Source organism: Eubalaena glacialis, chromosome 17 (genome assembly GCF_028564815.1).
Source record: "Eubalaena glacialis isolate mEubGla1 chromosome 17, mEubGla1.1.hap2.+ XY, whole genome shotgun sequence".
Taxonomy (NCBI): Eukaryota; Metazoa; Chordata; class Mammalia; order Artiodactyla; family Balaenidae; genus Eubalaena; species Eubalaena glacialis.
Window position 1 is genome coordinate 51,428,437 of NC_083732.1, and position 23,497 is coordinate 51,451,933.

Below are 23,497 nucleotides of genomic sequence, written 5' to 3' on the forward strand. Positions count from 1 at the left end.
TGCTTGTTTGACACTAATTTTTTTCTTTCCTACATTTTGCATACTATTCTGACTTTCTTTTTTCTACATGTTAAAAATAACTTGAATATTTCTAATAGGTATAAGTGTTTGGAATATACATTACATAAAAGTTAAGGCAGTCCAACCTCAAGATTTCCTAGTAAATTATAGTACAGTTGACCCTTGAACAACATGGGTTTGAACTGCGCAAGGTCCACTTGTACACAAATTTTTTTCAGTAAATACGTACTACAGTACTACATGATCCATGGTTGGTTGAATCCTTAGATGCAGAACTGTGAATATGATGGAGGGTTGACTGTAAAGTTATATCTGGATTTTCAACTTGCACCCCTAACTGCCTTGTTGTTCAAGAAACAACTATATTGATAATTTTTCTGCAAAGTCTCAGCAAGAGTTATTATAACTTATTAAGTTATTTATACTTAATTATTATATGTAATTATAATTGACTATAATTATACCTAATTATATGCTTCATTGAAGGATACCTACTTAATTGGAGCATTACTTAAAGAAGTATATACTTCATTGAAAGATACTTAGTGGGTTAATTTGTTATTCAATTCATTATACTTTTACTAAAGCCTACTGTGTGTAAGACATTATTGCTGGGAATGTGGTAGAATGTAGAGATAAAGAAATGTGGGAGAATACAGAGACAAATTCTCTTCCCTTAAAATCTTAATATACAGTGGAGTGGACAGACATGTGAACAGTTAGTTAAGCATGATGTATGGTAGAATGATAAGATGTTTGATTTAATAAAGGTACGAATGATCTGAAGTAGAAAAATGGTGCACGGGATGATTGGCTTTGACTTGTGTTGGGTCTGAGACTCAGGAAAAATTTGGAGAAGATGATGATTAACTTCCATAGTTCGAACCTTTAGAAAAGGGCATTTAAAACTTAGGAACAGGGACTTCCCTGGTGGTCCAGTGGTAAAGAATCCGCCTTCCAATGCAGGGGACACGGGTTCAATCCCTGGTCTGGGAACAAAGATCCCACATGCTGTGGAGCAACTAAGCCTGTGTGCCACAATTACTGAGCCCGGGCACCTCAACTAGAGAGCCCATGGGCTGCAAACTACAGAGCCCACATGCTCTGGAGCCTGCGTGCTGCAACTAGAGAAGAGAAAACCGGCACACCACAACTAGAGAGAAGCCCGCGCACTGCAATGAAGAGCCTTTGCGCCGCAACAAAAGATCCTGCACGCCTCAACAAAGATCCCACATGCTGCAACTAAGACACAACACAGCCAAAAAATACTTAATTAAAACAAAAACAAAAACAAAACCCCTTAATCTATAAAAAAACAAAACAAAACAAACAAAAAAAAACTTAGGAACAAATAATCTTATTAAAAAATGGGCAAAAGACCTGAATAAACATGTATCCAGAAAACATGTACAGGTGGCCAACAAGCACATGAAAATATGCTCAATATCATTAGTCATGAGGGGTAATGCAAATCAAAGCCACAGTGAGATACTGCTTTACAGCCACTAACCAGTGTAGTTATAATAAAAAGACACATAATAAGTGTTGGCAAGGATGTGGGAAAATTGGAACTCTTATGTATAGCTGGTGGGAATGGAAAACAATCTGGTTTGTCAAAAAGTTGAACATAGAGTTACCATATGAGCCTAGGTAGGGTTCTATTCCTAGGGTTATATGACAGAGAGTTGATAACATATGTCTAACGTAAAAACTTGTATGTGAATGTTCATGGCAGCGTTATTCTTTTTTTTTTTTATTTTTTTTATTTTTTTAAATTTAATATTTTATTTGTGCATATATCCAATATATTATCATTTTTTCCCACACACACACACACACACACACACTGTATTTTATTTTTACAAGAGATAAATAGACTGACACCAAGCATTGTACGTGGATGACCACAACAAAAGCAACAATGATTGCAATTACCAAACATGAAACACACTCATACTATGTCATAATATTGACATTCAGTCCAGTAATCCTCCACTGTAACAGCTCCTTTACTTTGCAGTGAAAATTGATTTGTATATTCTTTGCCTCTGAGTCCTTGTGGGATTTTTTCTTTTTTTAAATTCAAACAGAAAGTCACAAAAATTATACTCATCCTCATCAGTTCACTCAGTCCCATGTAATTAATTTTTTTTCATCTTGATCTTTTGTTAGCACTTTTATGAGCGCATCAGTTTTTCATTAGAGTTCTGAAAATGCTTATTCATTCAGTTCAGCAGTACAGTCAGGTACCAGAAACCTGTACTTGTCAGAGTCTTTTCCATGAATTTCCTGAAGATGAAACCCTTTTATAGGAACATATTTACAAAAGCATCAGAGTACACCCAGAACTGTCTGTAAATGACAAAAGACTTAAAAATGACCACGGTTAAAGATTTGATGATAGTTCATAATAATGCAGTTGACAAGAAAATTAGTTATTTCTGAGATATACCTTTTAAAGTAATAACTAGGATTATGACTTATAACATTATACCAGAACATATAAGATTTTTAGAAATTTCATGTAATGTCTGAAACATTTATATTAACATATTTCCATACAAATAACCCAATGAAAGTTTAGTATTAGTTGTTTTGTTTGTTTGTTTATACTGCAGGTTCTTATTAGTCATCAATTTTATACACATCAATGTATACATGTCAATCCCAATCGCCGAATTCAGCACACCACCATCCCCACCCCACCGCAGTTTTCCCCCCTTGGTGCCCATATGTCTGTTCTCTACATCTGTGTCTCAACTTCTGCCCTGCAAACCGGCTCATCTGTACAATTTTTCTAGGTTCCACATACATGCGTTAATATACGATATTTGTTTTTCTCTTTCTGACTGACTTCACTCTGTATGACAGTCTCTAGATCCATCCACGTCTCAACAAATGACTCAATTTCGTTCCTTTTTATGGCTGAGTAATATTCCATTGTATATATGTACCACATCTTCTTTATCCATTCGTCTGTTGATGGGCATTTAGGTTGCTTCCATGACCTGGCTATTGTAAATAGTGCTGCAATGAACATTCGGGTGCATGTGTCTTTTTGAATTACGGTTTTCTCTGGGTAAATGCCCAGTAGTGGGATTGCTGGGTCATATGGTAATTCTATTTTTAGTTTTTTAAGGAACTTCCATATTGTTCTCCATAGTGGCTGTATCAATTTACATTCCCACCAACAGTGCAAGAGGGTGCCCTTTTCTCCACACCCTCTCCAGCATTTGTTGTTTGTAGATTTTCTGATGATGCCCATTCTAACTGGTGTGAGGTGATACCTCATTGTAGTTTTGATTTGCATTTCTCTAATAATTAGTGATGTTGAGCATCTTTTCATGTGCTTCGTGGCCATCTGTATGTCTTCTTTGGAGAAATGTCTATTTAGGTCTTCTGCCCATTTTTGGATTGGGGTGTTTGTTTCTTTAATATTGAGCTGAATGAGCTGTTTATATATTTTGGAGATTAATCCTTTGTCTGTTGATTCGTTTGCAAATATTTTCTCCCATTCTGAGGGTTGTCTTTTCGTCTTGTTTATGGTTTCCTTTGCTGTGCAAAAGCTTTGAAGTTTCATTAGGTCCCATTTGTTTATTTTTGTTTTTCTTTCCATTACTCTAGGAGGTGGATCAAAAAAGATCTTGCTGTGATTTATGTCAAAGAGTGTTCTTCCTATGTTTTCCTCTAAGAGTTTTATAGTGTCCAGTCCTACATTTAGGTCTCTAATCCATTTTGAGTTGATTTTTGTGTATGGTGTTAGGGAGTATTCTAATTTCATTCTTTTACATGTAGCTGTCCAGTTTTCCCAGCACCACTTATTGAAGAGACTGTCTTGTCTCCATTGTATATCTTTGCCTCCTTTGTCATAGATTAGTTGACCATAGGTGCGTGGGTTTATCTCTGGGCTTTCTATCTTGTTCCATTGATCTATGTTTCTGTTTTTGTGCCAGTAGCATATTGTCTTGATTACTGTAGCTTTGTAATATAGTCTGAAGTCAGGGAGTCTTGATTCCTCCAGCTCCGTTTTTTTCCCTCAAGACTGCTTTGGCTATTCGGGGTCTTTTGTGTCTCCATACAAATTTTAAGATGATTTGTTCTAGCTCCGTAAAAAATGCCATTGGTAATTTGATAGGGATTGCATTGAATCTGTAGATTGCTTTGGGCAGTATAGTCATTTTCACAATGTTGATTCTTCCAATCCAAGAACATGGTATATCTCTCCATCTGTTGGTATCATCTTTCATTTCTTTCATCAGTGTCTTATAGTTTTCTGCATACAGGTCTTTTGTCTCCCTAGGTAGGTTCATTCCTAGGTATTTTATTCTTTTTGTTGCAATGGTAAATGGGAGTGTTTCCATAATTTCTCTTTCAGATTTTTCATCATTAGTGTATAGGAATGCAAGAGATTTCTGTGCATTAATCTTGTATCCTGCAACTTTACCATATTCATTAATTAGCTCTAGCAGTTTTCTGGTGGCAGTTTTAGGATTCTCTATGTATAGTATCATGTCATCTGCAAACAGTGACAGTTTTACTTCTTCTTTTCCAATTTGTATTCCTTTTATTTCTTTTTCTTCTCTGATTGCCGTGGCTAAGACTTCCAGAACTATGTTGAATAATAGTGGTGAGAGTGGACATCCTTGTCTCGTTCCTGATCTTAGAGGAAATGCTTTCAGTTTTTCACCTGAGAATGATGTTTGCTGTGGGTTTCTCGTATATAGCCTTTATTATGTTGAGGTAGGTTCCCTCTATGCCCACTTTCTGGAGAGTTTTTATCATAAATGGGTGTTGAATTTTGTCAAAAGCTTTTTCTGCATCTATTGAGATGATCATATGGTTTTTATTCTTCAATTTGTTAATATGGTGTATCACATTGATTGATTTGCGTATATTGAAGAATTCTTGCATCCCTGGGATAAATCCCACTTGATCGTGGTGTATGATCCTTTTAATGTGTTGTTGGATTCTGTTTGCTAGTATTTGGTTGAGGATTTTTGCATCTATATTCATCAGTGATATTGGTCTGTAATTTTCTTTTTTTGTAGTGTCTTTGTCTGGTTTTGGTATCAGGGTGATGGTGGCCTCATAGAATGAGTTTGGGAGTGTTCCTTCCTCTGCAATTTTTTGGAAGAGTTTGAGAAGGATGGGTGTTAGCTCTTCTCTAAATGTTTGATAGAATTCACCTGTGAAGCCATCTGGTCCTGGACTTTTGTTTGTTGGAAGATTTTTAATCACAGTTTCAATTTCATTCCTTGTGATTGGTCTGTTCATATTTTCTGCTTCTTCCTGGTTCAGTCTTGGAAGGTTATACCTTTCTGAGAATTTTTCCATTTCTTCCAGGTTGTCCATTTTATTGGCATAAAGTTGCCTGTAGTAGTCTCTTAGGATGCTTTGTATTTCTGCGGTGTCTGTTGTAACTTCTCCTTTTTCATTTCTGATTTTATTGATTTGAGTCCTCTCCCTCTTTTTTTTGATGAGTCTGGCTAATGGCTTATCAATTTTGTTTATCTTCTCAGAGAACCAGCTTTTAATTTTATTGATCTTTGCTATTGTTTTCTTTGTTTCTATTTCATTTATTTCTGGTCTGATCTTTATGATTTCTTTCCTTCTGCTAACTTTGGGTTTTGTTTGTTCTTCTTTCTCTAGTTTCTTTAGGTGTAAGGTTAGATTGTTTACTTGAGATTTTTCTTCTTTCTTTAGGTAGGCTTGTATAGCTATAAACTTCCCTCTTAGAACTGCTTTTGCTGCATCCCATAGGTTTTGGGTCGTCGTGTTTTCATTGTCATTTGTCTCTAGGTATTTTTTGATTTCCTCTTTGATTTCTTCAGTGATCTCTTGGTTATTTAGTAACGTATTGTTTAGCCTCCATGTGTTTGTGTTTTTTACGTTTTTTTCCCTGTAATTCATTTCTAATCTCATAGCGTTGTGGTCAGAAAAGATGCTTGATATGATTTCAATTTTCTTAAAGTTACTGAGGCTTGATTTGTGACCCAAGATGTGATCTATCCTGGAGAATGTTCCGTGCGCACTTGAGAAGAACGTGTAATCTGCTGTTTTTGGATGGAATGTCCTATAAATATCAATTAAATCTATCTGGTCTATTGTGTCATTTAAAGCTTCTGTTTCCTTATTTATTTTCATTTTGGATGATCTGTCCATTGGTGTAAGTGAGGTGTTAAAGTCCCCCAGTATTACTGTGTTACTGTCAATTTCCTCTTTTATAGCTGTTAGCAATTGCCTCATGTATTGAGGTGCTCCTGTGTTGGGTGCATATGTATTTATAATTGTTATATCTTCTTCTTGGATTGATCCCTTGATCATTATGTAGTGTCCTTCCTTGTATCTTGTAACATTCTTTATTTTAAAGTCTATTTTATCTGATATGAATATAGCTACTCCAGCTTTCTTTTGATTTCCATTTGCATGGAATATCTTTTTCCATCCCCTCACTTTCAGTCTGTATGTGTCCCTAGGTCTAAAGTGGGTCTCTTGTAGACAGCCTATATATGGGTCTTGTTTTTGTATCCATTCAGCAAGCCTGTGTCTTTTGGCTGGAGCATTTAATCCATTCACATTTAAGGTAATTATCGATATGTATGTTCCTCTGACCATTTTCTTAATTGTTTTGGGTTTGTTTTTGTAGGTCCTTTTCTTCTCTTGTGTTTCCCACTTAGAGAAGTTCCTTTAACATTTGTTGTAGAGCTGGTCTGGTGGTGCTGAATTCTCTTAGCTTTTGCTTGTCTGTAAAGCTTTTGATTTCTCCATCAAATCTAAATGAGATCCCTTCCTGGTAGAGTAATCTTGGTTGTAGGTTCTTCCCTTTCATCACTTGAAGTATATCATGCCACTCCCTTCTGGCTTGTAGAGTTTCTGCTGAGAAGTCAGCTGTTAACCTTATGGGAGTTCCCTTGTATGTTATTTGTCGTTTTTCCCTTGCTGCTTTCAATAATTTTTCTTTGTCTTTAATTCTTGCCACTTTGATTACTATGTGTCTCGGCGTGCTTCTCCTTGGGTTTATCCTGTATGGGACTCTCTGCACTTCCTGGACTTGGGTGGCTATTTCCTTTCCCATGTTAGGGAAGTTTTCGACTATAATCTCTTCAAATATTTTCTCTGGTCCTTTCTCTCTCTCTTCTCCTTCTGGGACCCCTATAATGCGAATGTTGTTGCGTTTCATGTTGTCCCAGAGGTCTCTTAGGCTGTCTTCATTTCTTTTCATTCTTTTTTCTTTAGTCTGTTCCGCAGCAGTGAATTCCACCATTCTGTCTTCCAGGTCACTTATCCGTTCTTCCTCAGTTATTCTACTATTGATTCCTTCTAGTGTAGTTTTCATTTCAGTTATTGTATTGGTCATCTCTGTTTGTTTGTTCTTTAATTCTTCTAGGTCTTTGTTAATCACTTCTTGCATCTTCTCAATCTTTGCCTCCATTCTTATTCCAAGGTCCTGGATCATCTTCACTATCATTATTCTGAATTCTTTTTCTGGAAGGTTGCCTATCTCCACTTCATTTAGTTGTTTTTCTGGGGTTTTTTCTTGTTCCTTCATCTGGTATATAGCCCTCTGCCTTTTCATCTTGTCTATCTTTCTGTGAATGTGCTTTCTGTTCCACAGGCTGCAGGACTGTAGTTTTTCTTGCTTCTGCTGTCTGCCCTCTGGTGGTTGAGGCTATCTAAGAGGCTTGATGGGAGGCTCTGGAGGTGGGTAGAGCTGACTGTTGCTGTGTCGGTCAGAGCTCAGTAAAACTTTAATCCACTTGACTGTTGATGGGTGGGGCTGGGTTCCCTCCCTGTTGGTTGCTTTGCCTGAGGCAACCCAACACTGGAGCCTGCCCGGCCTCTGTGGTGGGGCTAATGGCAGACTCTGGGAGGGCTCACGCCAAGGAGTACTTCCCAGAACCTCCGCTGCCAGTGTCCTTGTCCCCACGGTGAAACAGAGCCAGCCCCCACCTCTGCAGGAGACCCCCCAACACCAGCAGGTATGTCTGGTTCAGTCTCCCCCAGGGTCACTGCTCCTTCCCCTGGGTCCCGATGCACACACTATTTTGTGTGCGCCCTCCAAGAGTGGGTTCTCTGTTTCCCCCAGTCCTGTCGAAGTCCTGTAATCAATTCCCACTAGGCTTCAAAGTCTGATTCTCTATGAATTCCTCCTCCCGTTGCCGGACCCCCAGGTTGGGAAGCCTGACGTGGGGCTCAGAACGTTCACTCCAGTGGGTGGACTTCTGTGGTATAAGTGCTCGCCAGTCTGTGAGTCACCCACCCAGCAGTTATGGGATTTGATTTTACTCTGATTGCGCCCCTCCTACCGTCTCACTGTGGCTTCTCCTCTGTCCTTGGACGTGGGGTATCCTCCTTGGTGAAGTCCAGTGTCTTCCTGTCGATGATTGTCCAGCAGCCAGTTGTGATTCTGGTGCTCTCGCAAGAGGGAGTGAGAGCACGTCCTTCTACTCCGCCATCTTGGTTAATCCTCCCTTCCAGCTGCAGGGGGTGACAATCACTTTAGATGCTGTCATGAGGCCTTCTGCCTTCCACATCATGCCCTGAGTTAGTGATAAGCTCGGCAGCGTTATTCTTAATAACCAAAAAGTTTGATAACCTAAATGTCCATCAGCTGATGAGTAGATAAACAGTTGTGGTGTATCTGTACACTGGAATATTATTCAGCCATATAAAGAAATGAAATACTGATACATGCTAAACTTTGAAAACATTAAGTGAAAGCAGCCAGTCAAAAAGGAACATGTTGTATGATTTCATTGATATGATATGTCTATGATAGCCAGTTCTGTAGAAGCAGAAAGGAGATTAGTAACCTGGACTTGTGGGGAGGAGGGAATGGAGAGTGACTCCTAATGGGTAGAGGTTTTCTTTTTGGAGTTTCATGTTTCTTAGAACATGAAAATATTCTAATATTAGATAATGATGATGGTTGTACAACTTTGTGACTACACTAAAAACCACTGAATGGTATACTTTTAAAGGCCAGATTTTATAGTATTTAAATTATAGCTTAATAAAAAAATTTTATCACCTTAAAAAAAGCTTAGGGAACATTAATAAGCATATGTAGGTATAAAACATTTTACTTCATTTCACACTAGGCAGCGAATTCCTGTTAGACATTGTTCCTGTCCTAGCAATTCATTACCTAACACCTAGAACAAAACCTAGCATATAGAAGCTGCTCAATTCATTTTTTTCACCATGCTATTATGATAAATTTCAAGTATATAGAAAAGTTGAAAGAATATTATACAGTGGGCACCCACATACTCATCATCTAAATTCTACAATTAATATTTTGTCACATTTGCTGTATCATATATCTGTTCATCTAACACCATTTTCTCTCCATCAATTCAACCAGTTTCTGATGCCTTTCAAGGTAAGTTATGGACATCAGTATACCGCACCCCTAGACTTCAGCAGCATATCATTAACTAGAGTTTATATTTATTGATGGTTCTTTTTCTTTTTTTGAAGATTAAATTCACAAGGTGAAATGCATAAATCTTAAGTATACTATTTAAGAAGTTTTGAGAAATGAGTATGCCTGTGTGATGCAGAACACCCATCAAGATATGGGTCATTAACATCTCACCAGGTTATCTCATGCCTCTTTCCAGTCATCCCCCACTCCAGCTGCCTGCCCACCCCAACTCCACTCAAGAAAACCCTGTTCTGAATCTTTAAAAAATCGTGGATTGGTTTTTGCTGATTCTGGAATTTCATATAAATAGAATCATATAGTATGAATTCTCTTGTGAAAGGATTCTTTCTTTAAGCATAATATTGTTTTTTACTTTTAATTTTAAAAAACTTTTTATTAAGACAATTTTTAGAGCAGTTTCAGATTTGCAGCAAAATTGAAGGGTAGGTACAGAGATTTCCCATATACCCCTGCTGTCATACTTGCATAGCCTCCCCCATTATCAGCATCTCCTCCAGAGCGATACATTTGTCACAATTGATGAACCTACATCATTATCACCCAGAGTCCATAGTTTAGTTAAAGTTCACTCTTGCTGTTGTACATTCTATGGGTTTGGACAAATGTATCCATCATTATGGTATCATACAGAGTATTTTCACTGCCCTAAAAGCGTCATATTTTGGGGATTCATCTATGTTGTTGTATATATCAGTATTTCTTTCCTTTTTATTGCTAGGTACATTGTATGACTATACCATATGAATATAACATAGTTTATTTAGCCATTCCCCTGTTGATGGATGCTTGAACTATTTCCAGTTTTGGTTATTATAAATAAAGATGCCCCGGACATTCTTCTGGAAGTCTCTTATAGACATGTGCTATTCTTTCTCTTGGGTAAATGCCTAAGAGTGGAATTTGTTAAGTAATATATATATATATATTTTTTTTAAAAGAAACTACCAGGTTGTTTTCTCAAAGTGGTTGTGCCGTTTTACATTCCTATCAACAATGTATGAGAGTTCCAATTGCTTCACATACTTGCCAACATTTGTTGTTGTCAGTCCTTTTTACTTTTAGCTATTCGGATGGATATGTTGTGGTAGCTTATCGTGGTTTTAACTTGCACTTCCCTGATCAATTATTTTGAACTTTTTTCATGTGATTATTGACAATTAATATATCTACCTTTGTGAAGTTTATGTTAAGTATTTGCCTATTTTTAAAACTTTTTTGGGTTTCATTACTGATTGGTGGTTCTTTTTTTTTTTTAATCTTAATTTTTTTTTAATTGGAGTATAGTTGATTTACAATGTTGTGTTAGTTTCTGCTATACAGCAAAGTGAGTCAGTTATACATACACGTGGTTCTTTATATATTCTGAATTCAAGTCTTTTGTCATATACATGTCAAATACACTTGGGGAGTATTTTTTGCCGGTCTGAGTTGCCTAATTCATTTTTAAATACGTGTCTCTTGAGCAGAGTTTTAAATTTTGATCAAATGTATTTTTCAAAATTTTCCTTTGTAACTATTCCTTTCTGTGATCTAAGAAGGTGAGTAGGTGTTTGTTTGTTTGTTTGTTTATGGATGTTAAAAAGAGGGTTGCTTGCTTCCAAATGAATCTGAATTAGTTTTTTCATCTGTCTAAAGCAGAGATCCTTAACCTTTTATTGTGTGTGCTACGGACTCCTTTGACACTCTGGTGAAGCCAGTGAACCTTTTCTTGGAAAGTTTTAAGCGCCTTGATTTTAATATGCCTTGGTGTCCTTCCCCAATTCTGTTTATGTCTTGGGGTTGTTTTTCTTTGCCCCTTTCTGGTGGTTCTTTTCATGGCCTCAGTAGTTTCCTTACATGAAACTGATTAATACTTAGGTGAAGACTGGAGTGGGACCCTCTCCAGGTCTCAGGAGCTCTCACCCTGAACAGGTCTTTCTTGTTTGGTACTCTGCCCTACAAACTCTAGCCACCTCAGTCTGCCTGGACTCAATACTCTGTTTTCTCATCTAAGGATGTTAGGATACACCATTCCAAGGGCAAAGAGTATTTTAAGAATTCTGACCAGAGATCAAAGAGATGCTTTTTTCTTTTCCAGGTCACAATTCATTCTTTTTACAAGGCAGTAGGCAAAGATTTAGAACTTCAAAACCATCTTTCCTCAAAAATCCCTCTTAATTTTTAATTAATATTAAGTATAAATTATAGTGACTGATTTCTTAGACTTCTCTTAGTGATGTTTCTTTCTTTTGTTTCAAAAGATCAAGCAGTGGGATACTCCTCCTGTTTATTGGTTTTGACAAGAGAGGTCCAGAGTCCATCTCTTTGGACCCAGCCTGGTCCTGGGTTGAGCTAACCTGACTTTTTGTTTTTTAACCAAGATGATATTCAGTGATGATGTCCAATTTGAGATCTTACAAGGGACAGTTAATAACAGGCTTTATTTATTCTCCAGTAGAAACTTATATGATATTTATGGTTAATAGCAAGATATGAAGATCAAGTAAAACGTTTTCTGGATTTGTAAGTTTTATAATTTATTTTGAAGTAAAATGGCTAAGGTCTCTTGGTACTGTATTTTAGGTACTCTAGTTACTATTTATCAAGTCTTTTTTGTCCCAGATGAAAGAGGTCAATAGCCACGTGTCATGACCTAAAAGTGTACGATGTTCCAAGAGTCTCCTGTCATGAGAATTAAAAAAGTTACAAAGTTTTTCTCGCCAGAAAACCTGGAAGTGAATCTGAATGAGGATGATATTTAATGGAGTGTGTGTATTTATTGATTTATCAGTGAAGAGTAGATATGTTTGAATCTGCTGGAGGCTGCTTATACCATGAATTTTTAAAAAACTAATTTCTTCCCTAAATTCCATGATGATCTGCCTCTTTTGTTTGTATTGTTAGAATAACATTAAGGGACCTTGATGGATTTTGTCTTACAAAGGTGGAATAAGTTATAGTGGTTGGAATTTAAATCCTTAGTCTGCTAATTTGTAACCACATAAAAGTTCTTTGCTATAATTTTTCATCTATAGAATAGGAAAGATGTTATTCACTAATAAGAAAGTCACTATTATTTTTCTTAACTACATATGAGAATAGTTTCCTTATAACATTTACTTTCATTCTTTGGGATAATTCTTTTCTTGGTGGGGGCACATTCTGCCTAGGAATATTTGCCATTCTCTTCCTCTGTTGGGTGCATCAGGAAATCAAGAACTTTTCTTGGATTTTTCTGATACTACGTTTCTGAGAAAAGTCATTTTTTCAGCCCCTTAGCCTTATTTTTGGAAGGTAGGTTATATGTTGTTGTTGTTGTTTAAATTAATGAGTGAATTCCTAAAGAATGAATTTATTCTTTGTATTTATCAAACACATTTAAAAGTATGTAATAAACTACTCCCCATATAACATTGTGGACTATGAAAGGAGATTTATACAGTACAATATATAGAAACTTGAAAATGGTAATGCTAAATTATTGGTTTCAAATAATAATAACCAATGTATGACTTGTTCATATGTTATATGTAGAAAGAATCATGTGGGAGAAACTTTTATATAATTTAAATTCCTAATTGTCCTCTTGCTTTAATTTCCTTTATTTAAAATGACTTTATTTTGATTGATAGGTGCTGAAGATGAAACACGAGTAGATATGCAGTATCCTGCTCAGTACAAAGGCCAAGAGCTGTATTCACAGCAAGAGGATGAGCAGCCACAGGGATGGGTATCATGGGCCTGGTCATTTGTGCCTGCAATTGTGAGTTATGATGATGGTGAGGAAGACTACCTTGGGAATGATCCTACATCAACCACACATCAACAAAAAGCACAGACTTTGAAGGATCCTATTGTTTCTATAGGATTTTATTGTACAAAAGCAACTGTGACTTTCAAAGTAGGTTTCCTTTTTTTTTTGCTGTTTATCTCTCAACTTTAATGCTTAAATTTTGACTTCTAGTAAGAATGTGGCTTAGTTTATTTTACACTTATTAGATGTGAGACAAGAGTCTAACAATCTTTACTTCATAAAATTATATGTCCCTTCATCTGAAATCTCTGAATTTTGGTCTCTTTTTGTCTTCTTAAGGCCTTCTGCACTTTCCTTTTTTAATAGCTTCATGGGAAGTTTTTCTCTCCCTACTGAATCTTTTAATTGGCATACAGAGATGCCTTAGTATTTCCATTGAAAAAGAAATGCACATTAAAAAATGTCCCATGACTTCATGTACCCCTCTAGCTACTGTTTCATCTCTGTGTTGTCTTTTCATTGCAAAATTCCTTTAAAGTGTTGTTTATATACATTTTCTCTCTTTCCTCACCTGTCTTTAAGATAGTCCAGTTTTTTTAATTATCTAGATCTTGATCTAACTCTGTTTTTCAGCATTGTTTAAAATACTTTGAGTACTTCCTCCACTAACAAATGCATGTAAAATACATTCTCAAAAGAGATTATATAATAGGTGTTTTCAGGTTAAACAGTAATAAGGTGAACATCCTTTTGTTTTAAAAAGTATATGTTCTTCTTTGATCATATATTGTCTTCTCTGTCCCTCAGCTATAACCCATACTTAATTTTAGGTTATTTCTTGACTTTTTATAGTAGTATTATCACACATTTAATATTCCTGAACAGTATCTAATTCATTCAGCAAATACATATTAGTGCCATCTATGTACCAGGCATTGTTTTGTCTCTGGAGTTCACAGTGAACAGGTGAGATATAAATCCCTGCCTCTTAAAATGTAAATTGTTATTATAAACAAATAAGATATATAATATACCCGCTGATGATAAAGGTTATGTAGAAAAAAGAAAAGGAAAGAGGAATAACGAATGCTTCCACTAAATGGGAGTTTTGCAGTTTAAAAGAGGGCAATCAGGTTGCCAAGGGGAAGACGGGGGAGGGATGGATTGGGAGTTTGGGATTAGCAGATGCAAACTATTATATATAGGATGGATAAACAACAAGGTCTTACTGTACAGCACAGGAAACTATATTCAATACCCTGTAGTAAACCATATGTATATATGTAATAAACAGTATGTGTGTGTGTATATATACAAAAAAAAAAAGAGAGAGTGATCAGGTGTCATACTGAGTGAAATAAGTCAGACAGAGAAAGACAAATATCATATGACATCACTTATATGTGGAATCTAAAAAAATGGTATACATGAACCTATTTGCAATGGTATAAATGAACCTATTTGCAAAATGAACCTATTTACAAAACAGAAAGAGTCACAGATGTACAAAACAAACTTATGGTTACCAAGGAGGAAAGAGCAGGGGAGGGATAAATTGGGAGATTGGGATTGATATATACACACTACTATATATAAAATAGATAACTAATAACCCACCGTATAGCACAAGGAACTCTATTCAATACTCTGTAATGACCTATATGGGAATAGAATCTAAAAAAGAGTGGAGATATATATATGTATAACTGACTCACTTTGCTGTACAGCAGAAACTAACACAAAAATGTAAATCAACTATACTCCAATTAAAAAAATAAATAAATAAAAGAGGGTGATCAGGGAAGGCCTTAATGGGAAGTGGATATTTCAGTAAAGACTTGCAAAAGAGGAAGCTTTGCAGATACGTGGGAATGAACATTCTAGGAATAGCAAATGTAGAGGCCCCCAAAGTTCAAGTAACAGCAAGGAGGCCGGTGGGTCTAGAGAAAAGTGAGCTAATGTGGAAGTAGTACAAAATCAGGTCAGAGAGGTTATGGGGTTGGGAGAGGTCCATAAATTGTGAAACCATGTAGGTCATTTTAGAGACTTTATCATTAATCTTGGATGAGATAGGAAGGTTTTGGACAATTTTAAGCATAGTAGTTATAGGAGGATCCGAATTATGTTTTAAGTTGCATCAACTCTGCTCTGTTGAGAATAGATTATAAAGGGACAAAAGCAGAAGTAAAGAGATCAGCGAGGATTGCAATTTTCAAGCAAGAGATGATGATGGCTTGGACTAGGGTGTTAGCAAGTGGAGGTGGTAAAAAGTAATTGGATTTTGGATGTATTTTGAAGGTCAAGAGTATAGGACTTCCTGGTAGATTTTATTGATTGACATAAATGAAATAAAGAAGATCCATGGAAGGCTCCTGAGCAACTGGAAGGGTTGAGTTCTGATTTTCTGAGATGAGCAGTACTATGAGAGGATTAGGTTTGAGATAAATTTCAGGAGTTTGGTTTTGGACAAGTCAGTGAGGGAAACTGAAAATAAGTGACTAGTGATGTAGGTGGCAAACCAATAGAGTGCCTGTCTGGAAGCTAAGTGCCATAAATGTTTTATAGTGGAGGGAGTAGGTCATTTGTGAGAATGGATTCATTGGATTTGTCAATGTGGAAATTACTGGTGATTTTGACCGGAACAGAGATTTGAGACTGGTGGAATTGTAGTTGGAGTTGGTTAAAAACAAATGGGAAGACTGGTGGGAATGTAAAATGGTGTAGTCTGTGGAAAACTGGCAGTTCCTCAAAAAGTTAAACATAGAATTATCATATGACCAAACAATCACACTCCTAGGTATATACTAAAAAGAATTGAAGACTGAACTGAAGGAAATAGATGTACCTGAGTCTTCATAAAAGCACTATTTACAATGGCCAAAAAGTTGAAACAACTTAGATGTCCATCAGACAGATGAAGGAATAATAACCTTTTCAGAAGATAGTGGCTCTTCTTTTTTGATAGTACTCCAAACTCAGTAAGTGGTAACTTTAAAAAAGACCAGTTGTGTCTCCAGCTCTTGGAAATTGTCTGGTACATATTCAACAAATAAATGTTTGTTGAAGAAATCCATCATCTATCCATCTACCCATCTCCTTATCTGCTTACCGTTTTTAAAAATTTTTGGACCCTCTTTTAGATTATTTTTTCTTTGATTTTATTTGTCTTTGTGGGTTTATTTTTTTATGGAGGCGTTTTTCTGAAAAAGATAAACTCATGTGTCCAACCTGTGAAGTAGTATTACAGGTACTATTCCAGGCAACTGTTACATACTGGAAACGTAGCAAAGAAAAATCAAGTTTCTGCTCTGGTGTTTTTACTTTAGCTTAGATTGTTTAACTGCTTGAAATAAACTTTTTCAATCAGTAGTAAAGCTATATAATTTATAACTGTAGCAGATGGTAGATTAAAACTATTTAAAAATAGTCTTTAAAGATTTTTCTAATTAAAATTATTCCATATTTTCTAATCTGACAAAAGCTAAAAAATGTAGACAATAAGTTTCAACAAAAGTTTAGTCATGGCTTGATTAGCTTAAAAGATTTTTTCTTTTGGTAATAGTTTGGGGCAGAAATGATAAAAAAATGTAAACATTACCTCTACTATTTTGACACCATTGTTTATTATTTCTGAATTTTATGAAACAAATTATTATTTTATTTTATTAAAAATTTTGCAACTGAAATTCACTGATTTAGCTTTGTTTAAATTAAAGGGATATGGGTCAATCTGCAAAATAAAAATGATAAAACAATAAACCCTTTAAATGTATAATAAAGAGCCAACTGTTGCCAACTATTGTTAGATGTTTTGCCAGTTTTAGATGATCCAAGTGAAATTATTTTAAATTTAAGTTTGTGAGGGAAGTCAGGGATTGCTAGTAAAGTACTGTCTTTTCTGGTGACTTGTACATGTTTACTTTTAAATTGGAAATTATTCTGGTACATTTCTGTTAACTTCACTGATGAGAAGAATTGTAATTAAACTGAGTCCGTCAAAACAGGCATTTATATACAAAACTTTTATAGACTTTTGGGGTAGTATTTGTCATTAGTCAATATATCTTTAAAAAAATTTGAAACATTTATGTCTCTCTAAGGTTTCTCTAAGGGAAATATGTTGATATTTTGGACGAAAACATTAGAATTACTGTTCAGCTTGGGTTTAAAGAATGTTTGGAATTAATTTGTGGTTCATATTTTGGTCAGAAAATAAGGTCATGTTTCTACATTAGCATTCTGAACAGTTGATATCAATCCAACAAAAATCATGCCAAATTAAATGTAGCATTTAAAAAATAATGTTGAAAATTGTTCTTGTAATGTTTGAGTCCTTTTAATCAATTAATTGCTTTTTTTCTACAATAATTGTAGACAGCTGAAGGGCAATCAAGTTTAAAATATTCAATTTTACTTAAGCATTTTAGATTATAGAACTGTACTTTGAAATAACATTGTGTATACCAGTTCTAGAAGCATCCAAGAAATAAAGGCTTATATTATATAAAACTCGTTGGTATAAAAAATGAGAATAATTAGTTGATTCCCAGTATAAAGAGGTTATCATGCTTAGAATTATAGCTTTTCAGTTCAATAAGTTCTGTATGACCTAAGTTAAATATTGGTTTTTTTTTAAAAATGTGATCTTTGACTTTGCATTTAAGTTTGAAGAATATATCCATTTCACACGAATAAGGCTCACTGAATAAGGCTCACTGAAGAGTTGTTTTTAGCAAACATGAGCAGAATACTTTTTTTTTTTTTTTTAAAGTTACATCTTTATTTTGGAATAGTTTTAGATTTACAGGAAAGTTGCAGAGATGGTACAGAGAATTCACATATACTCCTTACCCAGTTTTCCCTCTTATTAACATCTTACGCTATCACAGTTCTTTTGTCAAAACTAGGAAGCCAACATTGGTGCATTATTGTTAAATTCCAGACTTTAATTTCATAATGACCTTTTTCTGTAACATGATCCAAACTAGGATACCACATTGCATTTAGAAAAGGAGCTTTTAAAAATAAATCAAATTATCTAATTTTTGGATACGTAGAAATAATATGCTGTAAGTTTCAGGGGAGCAAGAGTATATATATATATTTTTTGTCAGCATCTATATCAGTACTTGTTATCTAGCAGGCACTCAGTGAGTATTTGCACGATTGAATGAGTCTGTGACACATGCTGTGAGATTACGTACTTTGAAAGCAAAGCCCTTGAATCTGCCTCCCTCATAGAACTAAAAAAGTTTTGTTGAATCTCTGTGTTTCTTCACAGCTTTCTTTTTGATTACAAATAGGTAGAAATCTTATAAATGATTGAACTAAACCTGATTGAATATATTAGTGAATGTAAAATGAACTGATGTTAAAATATATGTAAATTTTTGGCAGAATATATGAGTCATTTTATGACTAGGGGACTGTGATAGCTACATAGCTTTCACCATTTTAAGCAATATTATTAACAAAAAGGAGTATTTATATTCTCTATATGAACTTATTAGACTAGCATATTCAACCTTTATACCATGGATAATCTGTTACAGCTGTTTTTGTTGCACCTGTTTTCCTGCTTCATAATTTAATTTCCCGAATCTTAAAATTGGCCTTGTTTCCACCAATTCATCATAGTAATGACAGTTGATTGCCATTTAATACTAATTTGACTTACTTAATATTCATATATTGTTTCATAGCTCACTGAAATGCAAGCGGAGAGTAGTTATTACAGCCCTCAAAAAGTAAAATCTAAAGAAGTATTGTGTTGGGAACAAGAAGGAACTACAGTTGAGGTAATCCATCAACATTGAATATACTTTTAAAAATCTTTGTAATGGTCCTTAAGGTTAATATTTAATAAATACAGGTTTTCAAAATCATAAATAATATATTTAAAAATGTATTTATAGCTTTATATTTCTATTTTAGTGATCAGTAGTATTAATTGAAATAATTATTCTTTAACAAAGATTTTACCATAATATGCAACATTAATTTATTCTTTCATTTTGTCATTTGACTTGTGTGTGCTCATATGTATGTGTGGATTAATGTTCTTGAAGTGCCAGTCATTGAGGATACAAAGGTTTGAGGATACAGAGACAAGTAAGATGTTTCTTATTTTAATAGGATGTGTGATCTGAGGAGAATAAATTTGGAAAGGTCATAATCCTAAAGATGTTTCAACTAATTTAGAAATTCTACAAGGAAAGCTTGTAACATTTTTATTGAAATTCAGGTTCATAACACTTCCTTTCCTCTTATAGGCCCTTATGATGGGAGAGCCTTTCTTTGATTGCCAGATTGGTTTTGTAGGTTGCAGAGCCATGTGCCTTAAAGGAATTATGGGTGTTAAAGATTTTGAAGAGAGTATGAATAGAAGTGAAACCGTAAGTCAAAATCTCCCCTTTCCTCCATTTTTTTTTTTTTTTTGGATAGAATGCAGGGATAATGAGGTGCTTATTGAAGTGTTTAACCATACCAAAAAATCTGTTAGACTACATATATCTTTGGCTTGAGAGGGGAACTTTACTGTTTTCCCCTGTAAGAAATTATAGAGCTCAGGGGAATTTAGAAAGTTGGTAGTACTTAACACCGACAGTAGTTCCAAATACTTTCCAATTCATAAATGTTTCTTCTTTCTTGTTTATGGCAGCTACTTGGAGTTCCTCTTTGGTTTGTTAAAATGTTCTTTGCCAAAATAGGCAGTGAAAATGGAGGCAGCATGCCTTGTCTTTTTACAGGACCTCAAGTTGTAGTGTGATTTCTGTTGACTACTGAATTGGTGTTATAAAACCAAGGTTTTATTTTCTTTAACTGTCTAATGATTTTTTCTCCTGTTTAAAAATTTTGCATTTATTTTCAGGAAGCCTGTTTTTTCATTTGTGGTGAAAATTTGAATATGAAAGGTTTGACATACCTCACAAATTCATTGTTTGATTACCGAAGCCCAGAAAATAATGGTACTCATGCAGAATTTATCTTGGATGCAGCTAATCATAAGGTCAGAGAATATATATTTGAGCCAAATTCTAGGTTGTGCTGGGGTGGACACTTTGTGTGAATACTTGTGATTGATGTTTCTTCTCCAGGAATATATTCTGAATGCTAGTTGTTTATTGAAACATCTAGCATATTTTTGTCCACCTTCTATATCTAGAGAGGTTTGAGGAGTGCACGAAGATCTCTACTTTTATATAGCATGCAGCCACAGTTAGTTTATCCATTCCCTACTGTTAAAATAGTCATGGAGGAAACATGTAGAATTATTTATTTTAATTTCAGTTACTTTTGAAGTGTGGGATTAATGAAAAGAAGTGAAGAATTTCACATTTTACTATATGTAGTGTTTGAATTTTTCATGTAAGATTATATTAATGTACTTTTTATGGAATAAATTTAAAAACTCAAAAAAAGTTCCTGAAGATTAGTATAATAGAATCAATGATTTACATTGATTCTACAGACTTACTTTTATAGTTGAAAGTAAAGAATTTAATTTTTACCTGCATAATTAACATACATTTAAAAATATTTTAGTATATTTTTAGTGTTTGAACTGTTTCATATAAGTGTACTGAAATATTAAGGATTAACTCTATTTGAGAGTATATATTAGACCATTTTGTGATGGTGATAAAGGTCAGGACCGTACTGCCCTACTCCACTGTAGGTATTCATTAACCAGACATTATTGACAAAGTGGTCAAATTGTCTATTAGAATTATAGATGTCCTTTTGTATGGTCCATAGTAGAGGTAACACTACGTTTTTTAGAAGCCAATTCTTTGTGTAACCTCTGTTCTTCTTTCTGTTTTGCTAATCCTTTGATTTGGTACACATTCTCCATAAGGATATGTGTCTGATTCTTGATCTATCAGGTTTTAAACTCAAAAGTCTGTTCTATACAATGTATGTTCTGTTTGCTTTGTTGGTAGGAGACATACACTGAGATAGCTGGAATGCAAAGGTTCGGGGCTTTTTACATGGATTACCTGTATACAATGGAGAATACCAGTGGCAAAGGTACTGGTTTCTTTCCTTTATTTTGCTTTTCCTTGAACAACAGAAACAAAGACTTCTTCAGAATCAATTGGTCCTTGACTGATTGTACTCTGTTACATCAGAGTTACCTTCTGTTACTTTGCGGAATGGTTTAATTTTAATGTCATGTTAGAATTTTCTTAGATTCTTAACATTTTTAGTCCTTTCTTTGTGCAGCTGTTTGAAAAGATTTTTGTATAATCAACTAGAATTAGTTCTAATATGTACCAAATATTAAAAATTTTGATACATCAAATTTCATATTAAGTTGTCAAAGAGCATAAACATTTCCTTTTCTGTATTAAATACATTTTGAAGGTTATATAGATCTTTTTATTAAAAAAAGAGTTTGTTGTTTCAAACAGAAAAGTAGAAATATATTCTTCTAGAAACTATGGACACAGTCTTTTATTATTTTATTATGTGTTTCATTTTAGTAATCAAACGATTTGAGAAATTTAACTATACTGTGTTGTGCTTATTATTCCAGCCTTTTTCATATTGAAAACTTAGTCAAAATAGGGTCAGCATTTTTTGTTAATTTTTCATATTTCGATAAATTATTTCTTTGTTTCAGGGGATGAGTTAGATATTGTGAATGCAAAGAAGACCAAAGCATTTCTCAAGAAACCAATAGGTAGTGTTTATGCACTTAAATAAGTGTTTCTAATATAGCATGTTAAGGACAGTAATGTGAACAGACAGCTAAAAGAGGTCCAGGTGAGAAGGGGACTACCTTTGTCTGTGGGGTTGAAGGCTTCACAGAGGAGTTGATTTTGAAGGATCGTTAAGTTTTGTTAGATGAAAACAGAAGGAAAGAACTGTAATTTTCTGCTTCCTCCTTTCATAATGGATTTCTAAATGTTGGTGTTCTCATTGGTCAAACCTGGATTCACTTCTTCCCCTAAACTCTTCCTGAAGTAATCTTATTTGTTTTCATGGATTTGAGTACCTTCTATATGTTGTTGATGTCCATATTTGTATTTTTAGTCCAAACTTATTCTTTCAGATCTAGAATTAAATATATCCAGTGCACACTTGACATTTTTACTTCTGTGTCTCACAAATATCTAAAAATTGAATATGTTGAAATTGAATTATTAAAACCCTCATGACCACCTACTACTTCTCCCCTATTTTCAGTGTTCTCTTACTGGAAGAATTTTCTACTGTCTTCTAGTTGCACAAGCCGGAAATCTGGGAATCGTGACACACTTCTCTCCTAGCATCCAACCCATCAGCACATTTTGTCAAATTTTATCTCTAGAATCTATCTAGAATCTGTCTTTTCTTAAGCTTCACCGTTAATGCTCTCATCCAATCTGTTATCATCTCTAGATTCTAATAGCTTTTTTACTGGCTATCTCCTTCCACTCTTGCCCTCCTGTAATCTATACTGCAATCAGACTGGTTTAATTCTGTGCTTAAAATCTTCACTGCCTTCGCATTGCTTTATTTAAAAATAAAATTCAAATAGTTGATCAGATTTTGCTGTTCAGTTATTTGGTGGATAATGATAACTACCAAGGAACATAGAGACACAAAAGGAAGATTTTTGGAGGAAAAGATGTGTTTTGAGGTACCCGTGGACATGGGTAGAGATGCTCAGGAGTCAATTATATGTGTTAGGTTTCCTCCACTACAGCATTCGTATGAAACCTTTGGTAATCCGAAATGGTGTAAAGTGAAGAAGCAGTTACCTTAGGACAGATCTTGTTAACGGATGTGCAAAATAAATTGAGAAAAGCGCGTATGCTCAAAGACACAGTTCAAAGCTGTGGTGGCTTGATACTGAGATTCTGAGTATAGTTCCTGGGGAAGGAGTTTGCTGGTGCCACTCTAGACGCTGGGGGTTTGTGCTGCCTCTATAATGCTTCGCTGCAAAACAAGTGGTGAGTGCTATTTTCACCTTTTTTTGTAAAAGTGAAAATTCTCTTCAGATTTATTTTGGTTAGGGAAACAGATCTTTTGTAAAAGTGAAATGGCCTAAAGCTAACTTTCGAAAAGCAAGGGATACCTGTATATGAAAGTACAATTCAGAAGTCTCTGTTCTAAGAACTTTGCAAATTTTTATTGTGTTGTAGTTGCCAAATGTAAGCTGGTAGGTTTCCTCTTGTTTAGTATGATGTCTTACACATGTGCTGTGAATTTGGTATTTTGTGAGGTGGAGTATGAAGTAGTCTGCCTATCAAGTAAAGGAAACCTCTCACTGAAAATTTTATTTGTATATATTTGTTTCTAAA

General features: G+C 34.8%; 1 protein-coding gene across 6 annotated transcripts in view; it reads left to right on the plus strand.

Moving 5' to 3' along the window:
- Positions 1–23,497, plus strand: part of VPS13B (vacuolar protein sorting 13 homolog B) — an 802,016-nt gene that overhangs the window by 69,999 nt on the left and 708,520 nt on the right. For all 6 annotated transcript variants that reach the window (XM_061172062.1, XM_061172061.1, XM_061172063.1 and 3 more), the window contains exons 8-12: positions 13,084–13,352; positions 18,908–19,003; positions 19,478–19,600; positions 20,077–20,214; positions 21,149–21,236. In XM_061172062.1, coding sequence (XP_061028045.1) covers positions 13,084–13,352; positions 18,908–19,003; positions 19,478–19,600; positions 20,077–20,214; positions 21,149–21,236 — 714 coding nt within the window. The remainder of the gene's footprint in view (positions 1–13,083; positions 13,353–18,907; positions 19,004–19,477; positions 19,601–20,076; positions 20,215–21,148; positions 21,237–23,497) is intronic.